The 25,924-nt window shown below is 47.6% G+C and overlaps 1 protein-coding gene across 5 annotated transcripts in view; it reads right to left on the bottom strand.

The window, feature by feature from the left end:
- Frmd4a (FERM domain containing 4A) overlaps positions 1-25,924 on the bottom strand; it is a 705,918-nt gene that overhangs the window by 45,867 nt on the left and 634,127 nt on the right. For all 5 annotated transcript variants that reach the window (XM_045135267.1, XM_045135268.1, XM_045135271.1 and 2 more), the window contains 3 exons: positions 14,197-14,273; positions 9,048-9,186; positions 1,717-1,858 (listed from right to left, as the gene is read on the bottom strand). In XM_045135267.1, the coding sequence (XP_044991202.1) occupies positions 1,717-1,858; positions 9,048-9,186; positions 14,197-14,273 (358 nt within the window). The remainder of the gene's footprint in view (positions 1-1,716; positions 1,859-9,047; positions 9,187-14,196; positions 14,274-25,924) is intronic.

Below are 25,924 nucleotides of genomic sequence, written 5' to 3'. Positions count from 1 at the left end.
AGGGAGAGAGAGAATGGGTATACCAGGGCCTCCAGCCACTGCAAACGAACTCCAGATGCCTGTACCCCTGGTGTATCTGGCTTATGTGGGGCCTGGAGAATTGAACCTAGGAACTCTGGCTTTGCAGGCATGTGCCTTAATGGTTAAACCATCTCTCCAGCCCTGGCTTATCTTTTACGTGAGACAGCTTTGAGGACTCCAAGCTGAAATAGGGTTACAGAAGTCCAGTGAGCCCATGGAGGTCCTGCAGAGGCAGATCCAGGCTTTGTGGATCTGAAGCTTATATACTGTTGATGGTTCTGTTTGAGACACACGATATCCAGTGTATTAGATTTCACAAAGCACATGAATGCGTGAGGATACCACTTGAGCCTTAGCTTGTCTGCTGTGGGGACGGGGACTGATTCTCCCTCAGCCCCCACACCCATCCACAGCTCGGTCCCGTCAGGGTGCACACCCTCTCTTTAGTTTGTTCATTTTGAACGTTGGTCTGGCTATCATCGGCCAGCACCAGTGAAGAAGCCAAGGACACGCTTTACCTCACTTTCCTCTCCCGTCTTTCCCTTTGTCACTATTGCAGTTGCTATGCTTAGTTATAGAACTGACCGTGGAAGATGACCTCTGGTTTTAAAGTCCCACGGCTCTGCTCCTACATCAGTCAGGCTTTCACTGCATGGCCTCATGAGTAGCCTTTATTGGTCAGACATCTCTTGGGATTGCTGCCTTCCTCTCTCCTTGCCCTCCTCAAACCCACACCTCTTGTGGTCATTTCAGCAAGACACTCATTCATTTATTCATTCATGTTCTCTCTTATTTCTCTCCTCTCTCTCTCTCTTTCTCTCTATTTCTCTCTCACACCCTTTCTCCCACAGGATGAACCCACAGCCTGGTGGGTGCTAGATAAACACTGTACAGCTGAGCTCCATTCCCAGCTCTTCTCCTATTCTTGAAGCCAACCAAACCTGAAGTGTCTGAACTGTTAATATAACCCGAAGCGAGGCCCACAATACTTGGTGACAGAAGGTGCGTATCATTCTGCCACACTCTGTAAAAGCAAGTCCTTCCAGTCCTTGACCCTTGAAGCCTGACAATTCCACCCGAGAGGAAGATGTAGCAACTCAATACCACGACCCTGAACTGCAGCCCTTTGTCAGCACAATCTCATCTTAAAGTCACACAAGTGAGGGAGGAAGAGATGACTTAGCAGTTAAGGTGCTTGCCTGCAAAGCCTAGGGTCCTAGGTTCGATTCCCTAGTACCGTATAAAGCCAGATACACAAGATGGCACACACATCTGGAGTTTGTTTTGAGTAGCTAGAGGCCCTGGTGTGCCCATCCTCCCCCCAGTTGCTAATTAATCAGTTAATATTTTTTACAAAGACACACAAGTGAGTCCCACTTTCTGCCTTAGGGTTGACATTCTTGGTGATGTGATAACTAATTATCACGCTTTTGAAAGACTAGAGGACATGAGGAGACTCCAATAATTTGTCCCACACATTTTAGGTTTCCTGGTCCTCTTCCGGCTCCCTGGGACCCTTTAGAACATTTTTCTTTGACTCCCTTTTGGTCTCAAACCTCAGTCTGGAAACCAGAGCCAGTTTCTGACAAGCATGCTGAGTGCCCTCCTATGCATGGCTGCCCCACCCCCAACACCGTGTGGAAGCACCGTATCATCAGGGCTGCGTACCCCACTTTGCAGAAGGTCAAGCTGTACCTGAGGAGAGCAGGCTCCCACTGCTACCGCTAATGATCTTCCCTTTGCTCCCCATGTTGGCCAGCTTCGAGGTCTTCAGCGTCCCTGTCTCCGTCAGATCGATGGCGATCTCGCTCAGACTTCGCGCTGCGTGGATCTTAGACTGGAAGAAAAGGAGAGCAAGTGGCGGAAGGACCAGAGAAGACTTGCCCATTCACAGTCCTGCAATTCTGGTGGCTCAGGAAAGCTGCACAAATGAGGATTGCGCGATGTTGAAGGACATAGCTGGGAAAGTTATTTAATTTCACTAAAGCCTCATTTATCCCCAAATGTAAACTAGGGAAGACTTCAGCTACCACAGGAGAGTGGGCTGAGGTCAAAGGAAATTAGGTATATAAGCCTGACCCAGCATTAATAATAATAATAATAAAAATTGTGCTAGTCCTGCAATCTGAGCTACGTGGGAAGTTAAGGCAAGAGTAGCAGAAGTCTGAGGCCTGCCTGGGCTGTGGGGCGAGTTCAAAGTCAGCCTGAAACTGATGAAAACTCTATCCAAACATAAAAAGTTAAAAAAGGAGATGTTAGGAATGTAACTCAATAATTGAGCGCTTGCCTAGCATGTGCAAAGAGACCCTATGTTTCTTCCTAGCAGAACATAGACACAAACAAATATGTAACACACATGCATGTGCGCACACATGAACATACACACACAAGATGATGACTAATTTTGTGCTTAAACAGAAAGCGAAAAAATTTCAGTTTTCTAAACGACACAAGTTCGTGAATTGCCAATAAAATGGGAAATCATGAAGACATCTTAAATTATTGGCCATGCCTCCAGGGTTAAGTTCCAGCATCCTATACTCGCAGTAACAAGGTACTCGGCTGGAAGCCTCTGGAACACTCAGGTGCCCTCAAAAGTATCTGGCACGTGCTTTATTTCTGTTTCGATAGCTTGAAGTTATGCCCCCAAGTCTTCGCGTTCTAACTTAAAACCTGCTCCATTTAGAGCAAAGAGTAACCAGTCCCATTTGGTTACTAGTCTCAGCATGTGAGGAAAATCAGAGCGCGGTTCTGCACAGCCACATGCCTAAAGCCATCCAGTAAAGCTACCCGCCTTAGTTATCACCTGTGGTGAGTGAAAATTTCCTTCCTACACACATCATTTGGTGTTTTGCTTTTGTGGATAAGAAGATCAGCGCTTACTATTTCATGAGCTTTATGAAAGCCACTACAAATGATGGCTCAATCACAGATGGGCTCATCTGCCTCGTTCTTCATGGCCACTGGCTATGGTACGCATGAATAGAATGGTGAAGCCTAATGGCTTGTTGCTGTGTGAGACCAAAACTATACACACCCACGAGGTGCCAGGCAGATTCTGACAGGCGTGGAGAGGTGTGCGTGCCACTGTTCCTTCTCCCTGATTTTCACGGTTCCTTCTTTGCCCAAGGACCTTTATTTGTCTCACAAAGGCTGTTGGGATTCTTAAGGCCTTGTCCTTCCTCCGGCCAGGATATTGTTGCCCATATTAGTGAATGATAACTTCTGGCCCCTGCACACTTTGCTTCTGTTAACAAAATGGGCCTCTGTGGCCATAAACAATGCCAATGCCTTTAAAAAAAATTTTTTTGTTCATTTTTACTTATTTATTTGAGAGCAACAGACAGAGAGAGAAAGAGGCAGTTAGAGAGAGAGAGAATGGACGTGCCAGGGCCTCCAGCCACTGCAAATGAACTCCAGTCGCGTGTGCCCCCTTGTGCATCTGGCTAACGTGGGTCCTGGGGAATCGAGCCTCGAACCGGGGTCCTTTGGCTTCACAGGCAAGTGCTTAACTGCTAAGCCATCTCTCCAGCCCATGCCAAGGCCTTTTGACTTTGTTCTGTTCACCTGACTTAAAGATTCATCTTCCTCCTCTTCTCTCTCTTTCCTGTTGTTACTTCTGTGACTTGGGTTTGCTGACTAACCTCAACTTTCCTTCTTGCGAGCAGAGCCAGGTCAACTTCCTCAGGTTAGCGCCACCCACACAAGGCCTCCCCCCCCACCTTGTTCATAAAACAACCCCAGCTGCCAGGCCGGGCAGGGTTTTGGCTTGGGGCAGAAAGCAGGAAGAGTTTTCAGTTTCATGTGGGCTTCACATATCGGTGGCACCCATCTGGCCATGAGTGAGCACAGTCCATTCCATCCTCTCTTTCTGCACTGATTTCTACCAAGACCCATGTTTTCATAAAAGAAGCCCACACTTAAATAGTTATGGACTAATAATTCATGAAGATCTTAAAGCCACACAGCCCAGGCTCTGAAGTCAGCAAACTCTGGAATGGGATCCGAGCTCCTTCCAATCAATCATAGCTGGACCTTGATCTCTGACCTCTCTGATCCTCAGATGCCCATTTGTACCGTGGAGATCTTAAAGCCCACATCACAGAGTTGGGATCAGGACCAAGTGAGATAATATATGTCAAGGCCATTGCAATAGGAATGGGCTATAAATTAGGGCCTGGAAGTAATTTGCTAAATGAAGCTAGATTGATGGCTCGACTTGGTATTTTAAGGATGCCATTAATCACACGGAGACCTGTCCTCTCACTAGTTGGCTCCCTCCTGCTGTACTTCAATTGAAGAGGCACAAAACCCAAAATACTGAAACGGGAGCAACAGGTACCCTTTTCCTTTCATCTTCTTTTCTTTTTTGAAGGAGGATCTCACTCTAGCCCTGGCTAACCTGAAGGTCACTCTGTAGTCCCAGGTTGGCCTTGAACTCCCAAAGATCATCTTACCTCTCTCTGCCTCCTGCTTGCTGGGATTAAAGACATGTGCCACCATGCCCAGTTAGATACCCTTTTACTAATGGATTCTTAGTGGCTTTAAGAACTTTCTGAAATGGACTGCCACAGTGACTCATTCAGGGGGAAAAAAAAACAAGAAGAAATAAATGAGCAATGCTGGGAGAGTCTCTCTTTGAAAAGTCAAGCCTCTGGGCTAACCCAAAAGAGGGCCTATACATTTGAATGGTCATTCGGCGTCATTACCCATGCTTTGGGTGCAAGGCCTAGTTTTCCTAGCATGTTATCCCTCTGTTCTTAAGTTGAGAGGAAATAAATAGAAGATTGGACCAGAAGAAAGGATTGAAAAATGGGAAGGAGGAAAGATGTTCCATTGGGAGCTAATTCGAGAAGACCTCACTTTGAGTTTAGAGAAAAAGCGTCTCATAGTTCTAAACAACTTAGATTTCGAACCGTTTTTCCAAAGCCCATAAAACAGTCTTTGTCTTCAGGGTGCAGAGGTTGCTGGGATCTCACTGACAACACTGCTGATCCTTGGGGTCAGCAGATACAAGTTACCAATTACAATTAATGTCTGCTTAAGTTCTCGTACAAATGAACCACAGGAAACTAACCTCCTTGTGTGCTCCCTTTGATAGAAAAAGGGGTCTTTTATGTACGCATATAGGGAGCTGGAGAGGGGTGAGAGGGAAGAGGCGTGGGAGAGAGGGAAGGTGGGGAGAAAGGGAGAAGGAGACAGAAGTGGGGGGAGATAGAGAATGAGAGAGAGAGCTTTCTTAAACGTTTTACACAATGACCCTGAAGTAAGAAAGTACTGAGTGTGTGGTAGGATGGCTCATGAGCGGTCTTGGCTACTCCTCTTGCGGAATCAAGCCACTAGACTGTTCTTGTCTCTCTGGGCATGGTAAACATCTCTTGGGAGGCTGGGGTTTTGCTGAAGCCCTTCAGAGAAAGGAATGGTTGGCATGGCCACTGCAGTACAACGTGAAGCCATGCCTGGTTGCCAACCCACACTGGCTGCTCAGAAACATCTGAAGCTTTTCATCCCAGGCCTGTTTTCCATCACTCACTCAGAGCCCATGCTGCCCACCAAAGACGGCCCCCGAAGCCTCCCGGAAAATGAGACAGGTGGCAATTGAATTCCTACGAGGAATTTCACCATCTCTGATTTAATCTGGGGACTTTTCAGAAAGTGTAATCTTAATGCAAACATCAAGGGGACAATATATTATATGAATATTATATGAATATTATATGAATTATATGAATCATGATGTTAATAAACAATAGTACATATTTCCCAAAGCCATTTTGCAAATATTATGTCCTCTGACCAATTACTAATTTGAGTTAGAAATTTCCTTTTATGTTTTCTAATTGTTACAGCAAAACACTTGGGACGAGAGGGTGGTCAAGGTCACAGAGCTGAAAAACAGTTGTCCAACTTGGTCCTCACCTGTCTCTAGGGTTAAAGAAATTGTTCCCAGGAGACTTTCACACTGGGAACATAGATCAGTGGCAGAGCACCAGCCTAGCATGCATGGGCCACGGATTCAGTCCCTAGCACCACAAGAAAATAAACAACAGAAATTCTTGACTGACAGCTAGGAAAAGGTTTTGGACACTTGAGACTCTGCAATGTTCCTGGATAAAATTCTATTCCTCTTGAGAATTCTGTTTTTCTGCCCTTCAGGGTTACTGGGGTTAGCTGAGAGCTTCTGAGTATTTGGGCATTTGTGGAGGGTTTGTTGGTTATTTTTTTTTTAACGTCTGTATGCCTCTGAGTGTGAGGGTACATGTGTGGGCATGTGCATCTGTTTGTGTCCGTGTGTGTGTGCGCACGTGCATGCGCGCATGTGTTTTTGTGTAGGCCAGAGGACAACTTTGGATGTCACCCATTTTGTTCCTCTTTTTAAGCTCACTGGTCTGGAGCTCGCCAAGTAGGCTAGACTGGATCGCCAGTGAGCCCTAAGGATCGTCTTGTCTTCATCTCCCCAGTGCTGGGATTACAAGTGTGTACCACCTGGCTTTTTAAATGTGGGTTCTATGGGTTGAACTCAGGGCCTTATGCTGGCATAGAAAGCACTTTACCAACTGAGTTCTCTTCCCAGCCCCCTGTTTTGCTTCTAAGACAGGGTCTTGTTTACTTAATGAGTGGCCTGGAGCTCACTAGGTAGACCAGAATGACCTTGAACTTTCAGCAATCCTTCTGCCTCTGTTGGCATTACAAGTGTGTCCAATCCCATCTAGCTATTGTTGTCCCTTAAAGGATGCTTCTTGTCAGTGAACAGTCTGTGATCACTTCTTCCCGAGGCTCACTTGCTATAATCGATGACCAGACTGGAAAGCTGCAAGCCTGCCTAGCGAAGCACGCACGGCACCTCTGTGCAAAGGACCTTGAATGCGGGCGGAAGGAGACGCCCAGGAAACGCTGACGAGAACCAGCGTGCAGGGGAAGGCCTCCAGCAGCCACATCACGCTATCCCGGGGTGAGATGGGCTGCTCTCTTCCTTTTCCCACTGTGGTATCAGGGTGTGGGATCCGCCTCCAAGTGGTACTGGCAACAGGGTTCAGGGGAATTACCCTATTCTTCATCCTTGGCAACCCTTCACCAAGCAACAAGGAGCGAAATCAAGGTTCAAGTGTGCTGACCTCCAGCTTATGCCCCTGGAGCGCAGAGTGCTGCCCACCCCCAGCACTGTCTCCACATCCAGAATGAGTCAGACCCCTCCGGCTGTTTCTTTTGATCTAATCAAGCTTCAAAGTCCTGTGCCAAGACCCATCATCACCAGGAGAGTGTGGAAGACTCTCATGATTCTACCTCCAAAAATTCTCCTCTACCCACACTCTGTCCCTCCAAAAATGATCAAAAAAGGGTGTCAGAAAGTGGCTGAAAAGGAACCAATGTTTTACAGAGGAGGCTGACCACCACAGCGACAGGTCCGGGATTTACAACAGAACTAGGGCTGGAGGAGTGTTTCATTTCTTTCTATCCTTTTCTCTAACTATGTTCTTCTTAACTCCCAACTCTCTTCTCCAAGGAAGGAGAAACCCCACAAAAGGAAAACCAAGCAACTAAGAGCGAGCCCAAGAGGGCATCAATCCAATGATCTGGGGTCCGCCAAGCACAGGGTCCTGCCATCTGCTCCTGAGAGCACCCACTCTGGGAAGAAGCTTTCTAGAGGTGGTGGGAGTCAGTGAGGGGCCAAGGCTGCTTGTGCCCTGCGTTCCAACTACCCCCAAGCCTGCGGGGTCCTAAGAGGAGCTTCAAGCCCATCTCTGCAGGCAGGGCCCTTCCCAGGAAGGAGAATGAGTGGGAGTGGCGTGGGGGGGGGCCCTGGCAGGGGGGTAAGGGAGGCAGGTGGTAGAAGAGGGGCAGAGTGTTGCTATAAGCTGTGTGTGAACCAAGGACACGTCATTCTCCCACCCACCAGAAGGCCCAGCTGGCTGTCTGGGATGGGGGTGGGTAAATCTCCTTGGACATAGAGATGGCAGTCTACCAATGCCTCGGGCTCTGGATCTACCTGAGGGAAACAGGGCTGTTGCTGGAGTGGTGTTTTTTACTATTATTATTATTATTTTTTTTACTTTTCTACTTTTGCATTTTTAAAAACAGCACTGGCAGTTGGAAAAGCCTGGAGCATTTTCACTGCAATTACTACCCTCATTAGGTGGGGTCTATGAGTTGAGGACAGTTATTTTTGTTTTTCAAAACAAAACAAAACACTATGCCACTGTTTAAATATTGCAAAGGGTTTGAGGGCTTGGTCCTGAGACAGTCTTTTAAAGTCCAAAGGCATGTGTGGAATGCCTCCCAAGGGCCCCTACCTGGCTGCACCTTACTCAGGCTTGAGCACTTGTGATAGTGGCTGGGCTGCAGCCCCTGGCCAAGTAGACACACACCATGCCCTCTTAAAGAGTTACCATCGGTCTAGGCGATAGCGCACACAAGAAAGTGCTTTCCTTGCAGGCATGTGGACCTGAGCAGAATCCCCAAAACCCATGTAAAAAAATGCTGAATGTGGTCATGTGCGCATATAATTCTGGCACTCGGGAGGGAGGTGCTGACAGGAGGGTCCCTGTGGCTCCCTGACAAGACAGTGTAGCCTAACTGGTGAGCTCCAGGGCAAAATAGACTTTGTCTCAAAAAAGGTACATGTGTAAATATACATGTACATATTAAAACATTTTTAATATTTTATTTATTTATTTGAGATAGACAGGGAGAGAATGGGTGGACCAGGGTCTCTAGCCACTGCAAATGAACTCCAGACACATGTGCCACCTTGTATATCTGGCTTAGGTGGGTCCTGGGGAATCGAACCTAGGTTCTTAGGCTTCACAGGCAAGAGCCTTAACCACTAAGCCATCTCTACAGCCCCCAAAACATTAAAAAAAAAATTAGCCATGTTTTCACTACCCACATCCTTAAGGTGCAAGATCATACCTGTTCAAGTCTCAGGCCAAGAACATAGTGTCTCTGTCCCCACCCATCTAATTCCCACCCCTGCACTATTTCCCTGAGGTTCAGCTCATGGCTGAGCAAAGGGTCTGGTCACTTACCTTACTCTGCTTTCTATCCAGATAGAACTGGTGTTGGCTAATCGCCATAGCCCAAATGGATTTGATTAATGCTGGACATGCATACCACGTGTGCACAGCAATGCCGCTGTGCCCGAAAGTCCTCCTTGTCACTGAAGCCCTGGGAAAGTAAGCATGGACAGCTTCAGTCTGGGATAAGGGACGAGGCCATACATCAGTCAACACAGTTGTGGAGTGAGACCACTGGATTTTAGAAGTCCTGACGTGAAGGAGACAGGAGAGCCCCCACACGTGCACAGGTTCACGCACACACCTGCACCCTGAGACATGCATGTATGTATGTTAGGTATGGACGCGGACTCCGCAAAATTCAGATTTAGCCAAGATCCTGCCTTGCTTGGGACAAGACGGGTCACTCTAGGTCACCAGATGATCCTTTCTGAGCATCAGCTCCTGGCATGGGGCCAAGACAGGAAAAGCCTTTGACAAGACTCCCCCAACCGGGCAATGCTGCTTAGGTTGAAGACAAGTGGATTCTTTTCTTGTCGCCACTGGCCACAGCATTTCCTACATCACAGGACTTCCTGTATTTCTCTAGGTCCGTGTTCCTGAAGAGTCTGGTGTTATCTATTGCAAATATATTCCATGAGGGTGAAGAAGCAAGGGGGAAGGCAGAGGGAAAGGACCCAGCCAATCCTGTAAGCTCTGTGTGAACGTTTACAAGTTCAAATGGGACATGCATGTATGGAAAAGAGAGAAAACAATCAGTTTAAAAGGAGAGTGGGGCTGGAGAGATGGCTTAGCGGTTAAACGCTTGCCTGTGAAGCCTAAGGACCCCAGTTCGAGGCTCGGTTCCGCAGGTCCCACGTTAGCCAGATGCACAAGGGGGCGCACACGTCTGGAGTTCATTTGCAGAGGCTGGAAGCCCTGGCGCGCCCATTCTCTCTCTCCCCCTCTATCTGTCTTTCTCTCTGTGTCTGTCACTCTCAAATAAATAAATAAATAAATTAAAAAAAAAACATTTAAAAGGAGAGTGATGGGTGGGAGATGGCTCAGCACTTAAAGCAGTTAGAAGGAAACTGGGTGGCCTCAGTGTCAACAACTCCCATGTTCATGATGTTTGGGGTGGGTGGGAAATACTATTTATATGGTCATACTCTCAATGAAGTCTATTTTATAGGATATGTAGATGAAATCTGTGGACAAATAAAATTGACTCTGTGTGTGTATGTGTAAGAGAGAGGAGAGAGAGAGACGATTAAGAAGGCTGGCTGTGACTGGGGCATTTGTCCTGGGTATCAGAAGAAAAAGATATATGCTTTCAATATCTAATTGGGAAGAGCTGTGGAATTAAGGGCTTATGAATAGCAGCGTTTTTCCACAATGCATTTTCCCTTGAAGAAAACGTCAAGCCGCTCCTATCATCTTACTCCAGCTCTAGCAGCAGGGCGTCTTCACACCCACTTTTGAGGAGAAATTCAAATCTGGTGGTTAGAAACTTGATGCTAGGCTGGTTATCTTCCCTTTGGCTCCAACAAAAGTTAAGGGGGGAAAAAGTCAGTGCTTGAAACAGCACACGGTTGAGGACAATTGAGGAGGAGGCAGTGAGGGGGTGAAGGAGGGCTCCCCCTCCCCTCTCTGTAGACGTGAAAGGGAACTGTCACCTGAACCCCTAGTTTGGCTGGGAGTAAATGAAAAACCAAACAAAACAAAACTTATTTTTCCAGAAAAGATGAAGAAGGTAGGGAAAGGAACTTGAAATACGTTTTTGTACAGACAGTGAGGGCCGTAAACGCTAGGTGCTTCGATTTTTTAGGTGAGGTGAGTGAAGAAGATTTAAGTGGCCCATCAGGTCTGGGAAGTCAGTCTCATGGGAACATCTAAATCAGATACTCTCGAGCTTTTTTTTTTTTACCCTCCATTAGTAATTTATCTCCTCTACTCATCTCTCCTTTCAGTACTCCCACACCAATGATTTTTCTATTTTGCCCAAACTTAGAAATGGAACAGTGTTTGCCCAACCTAGTGAAGGGCAGGCACAAAGGTAGGTCTGGAGCTGGAGTGGCTAAGAAGACAAAACCCACAGTACGTCCTGTCCCCAGGGAGGCAAGGACAAGAGGGAAAGGTTGGGGTCACAAATGTCCCAAAACCAGTCAGAAAGATGCTCCTGTCACGGTGGTTTCCCACCGATGACACCTCGTTCGTGATTATGCCTGGCGCTTCCTGTCCAATAAACTTGGCTCTGACTCCTTTCCTGACATTGGAGAAGGCACTGACCTTGAACCCCATGACAGGACAAGGTGAAGGAGCTGAACTTTCCTTGCTCCAAATAGGCAGGCTACAAGCAATAGGGTGGCCCAGGCTGTGGAAAGGGGACTCTGAGCCCAAAGACCTGGTGGCAGCTTTGGCTCTGTCACAGAAGTAGCTGGCCCGAAGCAATCCTCCTTCCTTGGAAATCTGGAAGGAACATCTTTTCTTTGCAGATGAAGTCAGGGTGTTTACCCATCTCACCTCCCCGGCCCTACCTCACCTCCCCTGCCTGTCTACAGGAAAACATGGCAGACTTAGAGCTAGTTTTCCTTCACTTCCTTCTTTTTAAAAATTTAATTTATTTGTTTGAAAGAGAAAGAGAGAGAGAGAGAGAGAGAGAGAGAGAGAGAGAGAGAGAGAATGAGAATGGGTGCTCCAAGGCCTCTAGCTACTGCAAACAAACTCCAGACATGTGCTCCACCTTGTGCATCTGGTTTTACATGGGTGTACTGGGGAATTGAACCTGGGTCCTTTGGCTTTGCTGGCAAGTGCCTTAACTGCTATGCCATCTCCCTGGCCCTCCACTTCCCTCTTCTGGCCACACCAGATCCTCTCTCTATTCTCTATCTCAGTTGAAGAACACCTACTGACATCCTCAGCCTCCTGACTTTAATCTTTGTCACCTGTGGGGTTCAGCTCAGATCCCCCCTCCTTAGGCAGCTCCCCATAACCAGCTCGTCTGTGTTGTCTGTACCATTCAGCACCCAGTAGGCTCTGCCTGGTGTATCACGTAGCAGCAAAGTATATGAGCTCTGGCCCCACATTTCTTGGGTTCAAATCTAGCCCATATTAGCTATTTGCAACCTGCATTTCTATGCCTTAGTTTCTCACATGTAGAGCAACAGGAAGCCCTGTCATAGTGAGAACCTAGTGAGGGAGTAAGTGTGAGTGTTTAAACGGTGCCTACATTTGGCAAACCCATCGGTTCCTTTTTCCCATTCTCTTCTGAACGTTTAAAAGATCTTTAGAGGACAGGACACCAACTCTGTCTTTCTTGTGTACCCCACCACAGCTAACATAGAAAACCACAGAAGCTTCTCAATACGCATGACATATATCAATTCCTTAGTAAACTAAATGCCCAACTACATGGTCATGTGTGAGGTTTGGACCCTTTCTTGTACCTTTAGACCTTGGGAAAGGGAAAGGATCAAGTAATTACATTGTTGGTAGGATGATGGATGAGGGAAGGAACACGCACACACATACACGCGCATAAACACACATGCACAGTTAAAGGGTCTGTTCAAGGCACACCTGAATTTGTAGCACTCCCAACAGAACGTGTGCCTGGAGACTCTGTGTACCCCAGATGCTCAGCCCCTCAGACTGTCCAAGTTTTGTATGATTTTTCACTCTGCCAAGCAACACCCCCTTTGTGCATGACTCAAGGCGCAGAAGTCAGTTCCCTCTTTCGGCACTCACGTTCCCCTTCCTCTCGTACGCCTATGAATCTAGTTTGACACTAGTTCACCTGGAAAAACAGCAGTGAGTTTTTTCTTGGCTGGATTATTATTGTTGGCATCCATCTGTCCCTCCTTGGCCTGTGCAGATGGATTAATGCAAGCTCTGTGGAGGAGGTCTTTGGACCATGAAATGTATCTTAGCACCTTGAGAACCACTGGGCATCCTTCTGCTTAATGCTCTGACCTGCACCTGGCTGCAGAGACTTGGAAGCTCTGGATTCCAGAACATTCTGTTCTCTAGTTGCTTGTCTCACAGTTAACTGTGGGGCAGGGATAAGCTTTTGCCTACAGGAGGGAGACTGTTCCATGCAGATTACAGGGTGAGGCAGCCAGTCAATCGGGGTTATCAGCAGTAGCAGGGACGGAGGCTTTTGCACAAACCTCGGCTCCCTCATTGTGGGCAATGTCACATTCAGCATCCAGACAGCTGCTCCGAAGTCATATTTGAGGTGGGCTTGCTGCCCAGTGCTGGGCGTCAAGAGTGCCTGAGATACGCCTTACGTCCTCTCCAGCATCACAGCATCTGATTTCTCTACTGTCTTCAGGCTGCCTTCCTTGCCTTCACCTTGTTTCTGGATCCATGTAAAGCAATCTATACTGAGGTGTTAGGCCTAGATTTCCAGAATGCTGCTGCTGGCTGTGTGCTGCCCACCACTTCAGGTCTGCCAGCAAACAAAGAAAAAAAGCAACACGTGGATGGTGCCCACTCCCCTTCCACACTGGACTCCTCGCACTTCAAACTGGGGCCCTGGTGTCAGGCATCTGGCTTGGGACATAGGTTTTCACCCTGGTGTTCTCTGGGGCACAATGTGGGTTGGAGAGAGAAAATAGTTGTATTTCTTTCACATCCGCCCACAATGATAACATCCTAAAAATACAGCTCCCAGACAAAAATGAACCTTACTGCATCAGTGACAGGTTTCCTTGGTGTTGAATGTCCTGCCTAAAATGTGCTCATCAGCTCTGACTAACCTTTGGCCTGCAAGACTGAGGCTGCTGCCCAATCTAACCCAGTATTTGTTATAAAATTGCCTCTAGTCAGCCTCTCTCTCTCTCTCTCTCTCTCACACACACACACACACACATACACACACATGCTCGTGCACACACACAGGCAAGTGACATGTAGTCAGATGAGTCATGAAAGTGTTAGTTTCACACACATACACACACACACACACACACTCACACTTGAACTCACTTCATTTATCAACACAAAGCTTTACTGTCTCATTTGAACTCTGTTCTCCATGACTCACCATCCAAGGAGATTCCCCCCACCCCCCAACACACTCCAAACTGATCATAGACATGAGACATAACGCCAGCCCCAAACGGAGAATAAAAATAAAACGCCGCGCACCCTTGCAAGAAAAACCACTCTTCAAGCTTACCTGCGGGGGTCATGAACTTCCACGGAAAACTTCTTTTCTCTGAAATACAGGTTTTCCAACTGTCTCCATTGGAATATCTGGACGGAAAACAGTGAGGTTTAAGTTCAGCAGTTCTTTGGTTGTCCTTTCGCTGGTTTGACTTTTCACAGCTGGCAGTTTCCTTATCAGAGCGGGAGACCTTACGGTTGTTTGCGGCTCCTCTGCCTGCCTGGTGCTTGAAAACACACACACACACACACACACACACACACGCACACACGCACGCACGCACGCACACACACACAGCTCTCCAGTGCAAAACCACGCAACAGTGGGTGTGGATATTTTTTTCCCCTCCTGCAGGTTCCTTAACAGGAACAAAACAAGTCGTTTTCAAGTTGCTCCCCTTTGTTGAATTCGCCAAGACAGTTTCCCAGCTCCGCAGACTTTTCCCTCCAAGGAGCGGGCGGGGGCGGGGCGGGGCGGGGGCGGGGACGCGAGCCCTGCGCTCCGCCGCGCGCGGGAGCCGAGTGCGCGCGCCCAGGCCCGCGCGGCGCTTCCTGCGCTCCGGTGCTGAAACGCGGCGGCGTTCCAACGCCCAGCCTCGCGTCGGGACTCCACTTCCTGCCGCTGATGTGCGAGAGCCTCGGACGGCGGAGGCTGGGCCATCGTGGGGGCGGGGGGGGGGGGCGACTCGCGGCCGCACACTCTGCGCCCGTCGCGCTCTCTTTCGGGCGGCACGGAGGCAAAGCCGGAGTGGGAGCTGCGGGCACCCGCGGGCACAGCCCCACGGCAGCAAGAAGGACCCGTGGTGGATGCTCGGGGACTGGGGTGCCTCTGGCTGGGTGAAAGTGAAAGTTAGCCTGCGAGAAGCGTCACCAGAGGAAAGGACTCTGTGCGTGCCCGTTTGTATTTGTGCGCATGGGTGCCCCAGCCTTTTCCACATGTGCTCCCGGTGGACAGCAGGAAACCTGCCCTTGTCTTTGCTCCACGGGCACAGATAATTCTCCCTTGGGGGTCCCTCTTTCTCTGCCCACTGAGTTAGGGCAAATTCTCTTTTAGAGTCTCATTCCAGACCACGTTCCCAGCTCTCTCCTACCTGCTCTTAGGATGTGAGGGTCATTCCCTTGGGTCTTGTGAACCCTATTTCCCCCCGCCCCACCCCCCCCAAGCCCAGAAAACCGCTAGGCGATGCTTGGCCAATAGATTTGCCACCCAAGCACAACTGGGCTGCAATCAAAACTCGTTTTCTAGAGTGGCTGCCTTCTTTTATCTTCACAGTCTCCTCTCCAGGATTCCAAAGTTATTTTGTCTGCATGGGCAACTGGAGTACTGTTTCCTATTGCAGAACTGCCTCTTTGTACACAGCTCGGAGTGCATTTCACTCTGAAGCCAGAAGAACTAGACTCTTCTTTCTCCTCAAGGGTCAATTTCAAGGGAGGTAAATAGACATTTCAAGGAAAGTAAATGGTGAAAAGCCTCCGCGGTAGCTCAGTGCGGCCTGCATCCCTTGAACAACTGTGTCCTGTGCTTCCACTTGACAGCTGCCTCTGCCACTAGGAGTCCCTCATTACAAACGAGCTGATCTCTCATTGTTGGGGACTTATGGACACTGCACCTGAACTTTATCATCGCCGCAAAAACACTGGAACTGACAGACTATATGACTTCTAACCTGCCGAGTTGTAGACTGATGTGGCCAGGCATGGAGGCTTTGGACTCTTACAGACCCAGTAGGAATTCAGTCTCTCTCCTTCCACATCACTGGTCTTAGACATGCTGCAGCGTTCCCTTTAGCCTCAGTTTTGCCAGCTGTAGTTTTTAATTTTTGGGGAGGGGGGTATTTCACGGTAGGGTCTCATTTAGCCCAGGCTGACCCAGAACTCACTCCATAGTCCCAGGGTGGCCTCAAACTCACGGGGATCCCTCCTACCTCTGCCTCCTGAATGCTGGGATGAAAGGCGTGCACCATCGTATCTGGCTTAGTTTTGCCATCTTTAAAATGGTAGTGATGGCTCCCTTAAAGTTGATCTTAGGAGGAGCAGATCCTTAGATCAGTATTGACACAAAGTAAAGCACTCAACCAATATCAATCTTCCTACTGTTCCTAATGTGCTACTTACTCCTCCCAGATCCTGGCACAGAGGAGAATAACTCTAGAGCACCCAGAATAATTCTTTCCTCCAGTTTCTCAAGTCTTGGCTTAGACATTGAAAATTAAATTAGATGAAATGTGTGCTGTAAATCTTTAAGTATATATAAAGAGCTATTCTCCCACCCACTTTTTCTCCTTTTTCCTCTCAAGAAAGGGGTGTGGCTGGTGGCTGATAGGAACCTTCTCTGTCCCTGTGCTACATCCACCTTAACCAAACGAAGTGGGACCTGAAACAGAACTGGCTTCCTGGAGGTGTGACCCAAAGGCCTCTGGCTTGTGTGGATTTCGTATTTATTGCTGTTGCCACCTTGAAATTCATAAGTTGTATTCCCCCATTCTGTGTGAGCCCTGCCAACGATGTCTCAGTCCCGAGCTTTCATGCTGGCTGGTGCTGGTGCCAGCGGGGTCTGTTCTCATCGCCACAGCACAGGGTGGTGGTGAGCCACAAGGGTCCACTCTGCATCTGGTGGGCTGACACAGGGAGGTTGGACTGTCCATGTCTCTAAGAGGACCTGGTGAACGTGCGCGACAAGTCCCACTTGTGACTTTCTTTTGGTTTTTCGAGGTAAGGTCTTGCTCTAGCCCAGGCTGACCTAGCATTCATTACAAAGTCTCGGGGTGGCCTCGAACTCAGGGCGATCCTCCTACCTGTGCCTCCTGAGTGCTGGAGTGCTGGGATTAAAGGCGTGCACCACCACTCCCGGCTGTGTGACTTCCTTTGGAAGCCCCCTCGTGGCCTGATAAAGAACCCCACAGCCGAATGCTCAGAGGGTTAGTTTTTTGGCAACTTCTTCTTCCCCAGCTCCTTGCAAAATAAAAAAAATAAAAAAAAAATACAAACCATGCCTCTGCTTTAAGTAGTCCCTGATGCTGTGCAGTGTGGAGATCAGGGGTGTCTGCCAAGGGGCCCAAACAAAACCATCTGGGCTTGCTGCAGGCCCCCCATCCGCAGCCATAGCTGCCGCAGGGATGGGGGAGCGTTCTGCTTCTCTGCTGCTCAGGGCGGTGAACCCTGGGGTCCTGACTCCCAGGCATGTCCCTAGCATCATTGGCTGTCTTTAGAGATTTTTGTAACAGAACGCAGAACAACAGCTTCTCTGGTGTCCGCTTTAAGCAGCACTTTGGTTTGGTTTTCATTTTGCAAATGCAATACTGAGAAGCGAGGGTGGGAGGGAGGCAAACGAGCTTGATCCGCTCACGGCAAGGGCGCCCCGGCTGGGGTGCAGAACAGAGTGCGATGTGCACAGACCAGTGAGAGCCCTTTCTTCCTCCCTGAGGGGGCCAGAGGTGCTGGGAGCCTGGATAAGAAGGCAGTAGTTAGGAGGAGGCAGGAACAGCTGCTGCTGGCGCTCAGGGCTGGGTATCACTTTAAAGGCACTGTGCTTTCCATGGGGATGTAGGCATTTTGGTTTTTCTGGCTCTGTGCCCCAGCTTAGAGGCCCTGGCCGCTCAACACTTAGCTCTGCAGACAGCAGAATACAAACAGTAAGCGAATAAACAAAGGGAAGCTGCTTGATCTCACCTCCCTCGGTAAACAGGGCAAGATGGGCTTTGGCTGTGCCGGTTCCGGGCAGCCCCTCATTCTCTGAGCCCCTCCAGGGGCGCCTTCACAACTTGGCTTTTAGAGCAGCCATCCAACCCTGCTACCGCATGAAGTGTTTCCAAGTGTCCGGTGACTCTCCATGAAGACACATAGACACTCGGTAATCTTGGCTAGTTCCCTGTGGACTCTGCCTCCTATGAGCAATTATGCTCACAGAGCTAATTAAAAGCTCAACTGCAAAAAAATTTAATAAAGCCCAACTGAGTAGTTCTATCAATAATCAAAGGATTTATTAATTAATGCCTGTTAAATCAAGGCCTTTCTAATGTACTTCATGCAGGCATCTTTAAAAATCTCTGCAAACCTTGTTTCTTTGATCCTTTAGTATTCTCTAGGAAGAGTGAGTGGGAATTTTCTTGGGGTCAATGAGGCTCAAAGAAATGAGGGGAAACTGCCCAGGGCCACTCAGCAAGTTAGTGAAGGAAGCAGAAATAGAAGTTGAGGGCGCCTGGTCCATTACTGCAACCTCTAACTACGCTGCTTGTCCCATGGGTCCACCAATTAGTGGGAACAGCTCTCACTCTCCAGTGGGTGATTAACTTTACAAGTGGAATGCTTCGTTACAAATGAGCAACAGTGTGACTGGAAGTCGCCAGCATGACACAAAATGTGTTCACCCCTCTACCACACCTTTGCTTTCCTTCCATACTGGAATAACAGGCAGTGCTTTCTTTTCTCGGAGACCTAGCTTCTGGCTCCTTCCCCGCCGCCACCCATGGGTATGTGTCTGTGGTGAGCATGTGTGTGTGTGTCAAGGTGGGGGCCAGAGTTGACACCAGATATCTCCCATGGTTGTTCTCCACCTGATTTACTGATGCAGGGCCTCTCACTTTAACCCAGAAGACAGTGATTTGGCTAGCTTAGCTTGCCTGGGGAATCCCTTCTCTGCCTCCAGAGAGCTGGAATTACAGGCAGGCTGCCACACCCACATGGCATTTATGTGGGTGCCAGGATGGCACTTGAGTCCTTGTGCAGCAAGCGTTTCAGCCACTCACTAGCTTTCAGTCAGAGACTAAGAGACAAAAGCAATCAAAGTTAAGATTGGGGTAAGTGATTAAGGTTTGCACGGAAAATAAAAACTTTAAGGCAAAACACGGTGGCATTTGCCTGTAATTCCAGTATTTGGGTGGTTGAGGCAGGAGACTCAAGTTTGAGACCACCCTGGGTTACATGGAAAGTTCCAAGCCAGCCAGGGATACAAATCAAGGTCCTGACTAATAATAATGATACTGCCACTAGTAGTAATAATAATAGTAACAATATAATATGTATTATTAATATTAACAATAGTAATATAGCAATAGCAGTAAGAACAAGAACAACAATGATAATAAAACAAGTTAAAGGAAGCCCTGTAACTTAAAAAAAAAAAAAAAACATCAGGAATAAGTTTCAACGTGACTGGGTAGATTGTATCTGTCACTACATTGAGGCCTGATGATTCCACACATGGGTTCTTAGCATCTAAGTTAGGGTGCTGTGATTCCTATTGTGGTTACATGTTCTCTACCTTCCAAATCTGGGTCTCAGTGTCCCCATGTATGAACCTAAGATAGGAAACATTTATTCAGAAAGCAAACAAAAGTGAAACATGGGGCCCTATAAATCCTTAATGAGTGGGGCCTCAGCCCTGGCTCCTATTAGCTGGTCCACTGGCCTCTCACATCCTGTGCGTGGCTGAGGCTGGGACAGAGGAAGAGGCCTTGACTCCACTGGACTTCCTTTTCAGCTGGTGTTTAGTGAGCCCTAGAATGACATGTGTAGTAGTGGGCGGGTGCTTGGGATGATGAATTAAGGCTTGAGAGGAAGCTCAAGCTAGTGGCTCTGATTCTTGACCAGGACTTCAGGGAGTCTGCCTCCCTCCTGTCCCTGAGGCTGAGTCACCAAGCCTCTTAGTGACCTTCCTATGAGTAACTTCCTGCTTCATCCAGAGGGACCATTATACAAAATCACAGTAGCCATCTGGCCTACCTCCTCCTTTCACAGATAAAGCTGTGCCAGTAGACAGAGGCTAAGGGGCTGGCAGAGGTTAATTAAGTGATTGATGTCAGGACCCAAGCCCAAGGCTTATTGTCCTGCCTCAACTCTTTCTAACACACCGAAAGCTCTGACGAATAACAAGAACAAAGACACTACAGTTTCTGGCTATGTAAGTGTTCACTTCTCTGCGAGACCAACTTTGGCAATCTGAATGATGCTGTGCACATTACAAAGACCAGCAAGGAATTTTCTAATGAGGAGAATAAGACTCACAGTTAGGAACCATCTCCAAGTTCAGAATGAAACATGCAAGTAAAAGTCACTTCCTGGGCTGCAGAGGTGGTTCAGCCATTAAGGCACTTGCCTGCAAAATCTAACAACCTGGGTTCGGTTCTCCAGGACACAAAGTGGAGCATGCATCTGGAGTTCGTGTGCATGTCCATTCTCTGTCTCTCTGCTTGAAAATAAAATTTTAAAAGTCACTTCCTTGTTTCACTTGTTACTTCCCAAAACAGAACTGCCACCCATGACTGTCTAGGTTTACTTATGCAGTCAGCAAATCTATCTGTAGGACATAGGGAGGCGCCACAGAAGACTCCAAGACTTTGCATGCAAAGGATTTTGTTATGTGCACTCTGGTGAGGTCCCAGGGGCAACAGAAACCGGTGTACAAACACAGGCAGAAGCAATACATTGAAACTGCATGTCTTTTAAATTGCTTTCATAGTCATTCAATGAGTTTTACTCTATTTGTAAATAGAGAAGTGAAGCTTTTGGGCTTTAGGTGAGATCTAATCCTCATGCTCTTTCCAGCACTCATGGTGTGTTTCTTGGTACTGGTCTGTGCCAATATGTAAGAGGGAGGACATGATGCCTAACACATGCCTACACAGTCCTCCACATCCATAGAGTGCATATCTGCCTGTTCTTCCAATCCAGGATCATAAATAGTTTGAAAAAATTATATCTGATCAGAAATAGTTGGGAAAAAATTATATCTGTTCAGAACATGTACAGTCATTTTTTTTCTCATCGTGATACTCCAGACAACACAGTGTGATATCTGCTTATATACAGTATTACATTGTGTTAGATGTTATAAGTCATATACAAATGATTTCAAGTGTGCAGGAAGCTGGGTGTGGTAGCTCACATCTCTAATCCCAGGATTCAAGAGTCTGAGACAGGAGGATTGCCACAAGTTTGAGGCCAGCCTGGGTGAGTTCCCAGCCAGCCTAGGCTACATAGTGAATTTTAGGCCAGCTTGGGCTACAGAATGAGTACCTCACAAAAAAATTATAGGGAGAGGATATAGATAGGTAATATACAAATACTGTGCCATTTTATATAAGGGACTTAAGCATTCTTGGATCTTGGTATCCAAAAAGGGTTCTGACTAAATAATCTCCTCCAGATAAAAGGAACACTGTTATTTCTAAGGAGCCTATAATCTAGCTGGTAAGACCATTCATATTGAAGTCACCAACTGCATGCTGTATCATTTAAATCATATATATATGCATATATATATATATATATATATATATATATATATATATATACACACACACACACGTACATATAGATTATGGAGAATAAAAGTCATTGGTTTCCATAGCAGGTTTCAAAAACTCTGTAAAGGTGCTGCCATATCAAGACACGACTCATGCTTTACTTTCTCTAAAAGAACACTTATGACTGTCATTTATTCTTGCTTGAGGTTATCATTTTTAGGAGTACACAAGTTGGCCTTACTTCTAGCCCCTAACTTGCAAAGCTTCCTAAATCTGAGTCCTCCCAAGGCTGGAAATTATGACCCAGGTAGTGACTGAGAGTGTCCATGTCCCATAGCCTGTTTTGCGAGAGTTTCCAGGCATCTCTTTTCTGTGGATGGCTACATACCCAGAGTGAAACAATGGCTAAGTTCTCTCCATGGTCAGATCTAATGGAATCAAGATGTTCCTTCAGACGATTGCCTCCCTTTCACTGTCAGACAACAGGAGTTCCAAATTGACTTGGTTAATCCAGTGACAGATGCCCAGGGCACCAGGCCCTGACCCTCTAATGGATGGCCTCTTTTTAACCTATCAAAACCTTTTAAAGCATCCTTTGGCTTATGAATCATTAGGAAGACAAAGAGAGAAAGAGGGTAAGGAGTCCTTATGGAGCCTGGAGAGAAACAGGCCATTGGCTTTTCCCCCAGTGGACTTAATTTCCTTTTATTTTTCTCCCTGAGGGCTTCTCTCTGTATTATTTTTTTCTCCTATGTACTTTAGGTTTTCTTGCAGAAAGACTGTATTATTAAGCTTTGGCACATCAAACACCTTAAGGGAAGCTGTGAGTGTTTTTCTCTCATCCTGATGTTGCTTTTTCTCGTCATCAGTGTGCTTCCAGGGCTGGAGGACAGTGAGTGCTGAGTGGTGGACACTGTCTAGGGATGCAGAATATCTGAGTCTAGCTTTGGATTTCCTTAGGAGGAGCCCTGGGCGCCAGTGCTGTGTGGCTGAACCTCTCTAGGTTCACACCTCTATAGGTGTGATGGCTCCTCTCCATTGTCAACTTGACTGGGTTTAGAGTCACTAAGAAGACACACCTGTTGGTGTGTCTGTGAGGAAATTTCTAGAGAGAAGGGAAGACACATCTGAAGGTGGATGGCACCACGCCCTGAGCTGGGGTCCCCGACTGCATAAAACGGAGAGAAGGAGAAATCAAGATGAACACCAGCATTCTTCCCGTTCTGCTTCCTGAGCGCACAGACAACGTGATGGATGCTTCACGCTCCCAAAGCCAGGCCTTCCCCACAAGAGACTATCCCCAGAAGCCACTGACAAAACCTTTCCTCCCTTAAGTGTCTTCGGTCAGGCATTTGCTCTGAGCAATGAGAAAAGTAACTGATAAAATGGGGTCCCTCAGAACCCAGAATGAATAAGCACCGGAAGCCCTTAGTATATCTGGGGGGAGACTTAAAATGAGCCGTTTCACATGCTTTGACAAACGTGTCTCTTTCTGGATTGCTGTAAAGTGTTAATTTTAAGCAGGATTTCAATACTTTGGAAGGCACACTGTGTGTAGAAAAAGCTGTATTGTTCTATTGGGGGGAGAGGAGGGGATGAGAGGGATGCCAGTTCTCTCATACCTGGGGGCATGTGGCATCTTGGAAACATGCCGTCCCCTTTGTAGACATCATCTCACTCAGGTGAGACAGACATTGATGGTAATGGGCTATACAGGAAAGTACAGCTATTCACTGGGCAACTAAAAAGCAAGCCAGTTTAAAGATGATAAAATACAACATAGTGACTTCTATGTGAGGCAAAATTTAAAAAACAAATAAACAAACAAGCAGGACATCTACAAGGACTGTTTGGCAGATATTATTTAATAATGGCTTCTTTGCATACTGACACTTGGGTTGCTTCAAGGACTGTCGCTCTTGCTGGGGAGTAGCAGGTCCCACAAACTAGATTTAGGTGAGTACAAGAGGTGACATCTTGTGTGTTGCTGACTCTGGATTTACCTGTGAGCCCCAGGCCCCTCTAGCTGGACTGTGGGCAGGGGCAGGCCAAGGCTCTATCATTTGCTTTTCAAGTCAACTGCAGGCGAACACTTTGGGTCTCGCAGGCTCCTTTGCAACTATGGCTGGAGTCTACCCGGAGAGCATAGCCTGGCCTGAGCTTTTTGCTACAAGGTCTGACTGCCCAGCTTGTGCTGAAGCATGTCAAGACACCCTCCTCTCTAACTGCAGTCCTTGTTGAGTCCGATGCGGTCCCTCTAGGGAGTCTCTTACTGAAACAGTGCCTTCCTCCAAGAGGAAGGGGGTGAGATGGCAATTTCTACAGGTGAGGGCTTCACGTCTCACATTCCTGTCTTTCCAGAAAGGCTGGTCCTATTTCAAGCTCTGATTTCCCTCCTTTTACCCTGGGGGAATTCTGAAGTGAGTAGGTCAAATGGAGGAATCCTGAACTTAGGACAGGAGGAGAGGTGACAGCCCCAGTACCCCAGGCTTCTCCGGCCCAACCTGGGGTAGTTCTCTCAGGAAACGACACAGACTCCTCTAGCCAGGCCATTATCATGCTGTGATGTCGCTGTCTTTTTACCCAAACTCAGGCTGCTACTATGACGTAAGGAGCTTCTGTTGACAAAACCAGACGCTTCAGTAAAAGTGCATTCCTAAGACTGAGGAGATGGCTCAGCTGGGAAAATGCTTGCTATGCCAGCATGAGGACCTGAGTTTGACTCCCGGAACCCTTGTTAAAAACAAACAAACAACAAACAACAGAAAAAAAGCAGGACATGGTAACACACACTTGTAATCCCAGAGCTGGGGACGAAGAGCCAGGAGGCTCCCTTGCCAGCCAGTCTAGTCTATTCATCAGCCTGCAGGCCACTGAGGGATCCTGTCTCAAAAAATAGCACATGATGTTCCGAGGAACAAGCCCCAAGGTTGTCCTCTGGCTTCCACGCGCGTGTGCACGGATGTGCGTGCACACTTGCTTCACACACAAAGTGCATTTCTCAACTGCAGAGGACACAGCAATAGGGAAGCAGAAGGTAGGGTTAGACAGAAAGGTAAAGGACCAAGGCGCCACCACTGCCTGGCAGTTCTGTTTGTGCTTGACACTATTCCCAAAGGACCCGGGGACTTCTCTAGTCCCGGGGGCTCTTCATCTCCAGCTGGAATCCTGGACCCCACTTGGATTGAATTGTCACAACTTATCTGGCCTACAAACCGCTTTCCTCTGCTCAGGGTTCTGTATGGGAAGGGACCCTGGGCAGCCTGGATCCCTGTAGAGGAATCCTCTGGCTCACCAGCAGTCCCTGGCTCTGATGTTCTGGTTGGTGGGTAGAACTGAGGGCTGGCTGCGCTGGGGTTTGGTGTGAAACAGGTTTGACAATGTTCGGGAAGGTCAGTGCAATCTGGGTTTTTCCTTTGAACCATTGCTGTTTGGGAACACTGCTTTCCAGAGTATTGCACAGTTGGGCAGAAATAAGCCGCGGCATCCTCCATGACAGAGGAACCGGCGCTGCGGCATTTCCTAACCCAGCACCGCCTGCTTCTAGGGAAGACGAGGACGCCTATGAACCAGAAATGTTCAAGCAGCAAGATATTGACAGCTCATTATTTGCTCTTGCTTGCTTTTTGGTCCCAGCAGACAGGAAATAAAAGGAAAGGAGAGTCCAGATGGAAGCAATTTTTTTTATGCTTTCCTGTTTCTTTCCACCAACAAATCTAAGATATAAAAAAACTGTAGTATTTTCCTGCTATTTCTCGCTTTCTACCGCAAGTGTCTTATAGTTTATGTGGAGAGAGATCCACAATTCCTTCCTCCTGAGCTACCATATTTATACTCAAGGCCATGAGGCTACTATACACACACGAGAGGAAATGTCTTTAAAGTAGTGTCCCAACAAGCTAGGTGGCATTACTCCAAACACATTTTAAAAGTAAACTTTTTTTGGAGGTTTCCTATACATAAAGCAATATACACAAACCACATCCAGTTGGATAAGTTTTCATACTCATGGACATACCATGTCCTCAGTACAAGAAATAAACCATTTTCCTCATGGCAGAAGCCTCTTTCTGTTCCCTCTCAAGTCACTTTCCATACAAAGGGACTCCCTTAATTCTAACACCGCACACTAATATTCCCTGGTTTTGAATGTTTTCACTTTAACAATTAGCCACTTAAAAGTTCCTTCTAGGGGCTGGAGAGATGGTGTAGCGGTTAAGCGCTTGCCTGTGAAGCCTAAGGACCCCGGTTCGAGGCTCGGTTCCCCAGGTCCCACGTTAGCCAGATGCACAAGGGGGCACACGCGTCTGGAGTTCGTTTGCAGAGGCTGGAGGCCCTGGCGTGCCCATTCTCTCTCTCTCCCTCTATCTGTCTTTCTCTCTGTGTCTGTCGCTCTCAAATAAATAAATAAAAAATTTAAAAAAAAAAGTTCCTTCTAGGACAAAAATACTTGTCAAACTTTTTTTTTAGTTCCCTAGAATGGTTCCTGACTGGCCT

Source organism: Jaculus jaculus, chromosome 15 (genome assembly GCF_020740685.1).
Source record: "Jaculus jaculus isolate mJacJac1 chromosome 15, mJacJac1.mat.Y.cur, whole genome shotgun sequence".
Classification (NCBI taxonomy): domain Eukaryota; kingdom Metazoa; phylum Chordata; class Mammalia; order Rodentia; family Dipodidae; genus Jaculus; species Jaculus jaculus.
The sequence above is the reverse complement of the archived record's forward strand: the minus strand, read 5'-3'. Positions and strand labels throughout refer to the sequence as shown.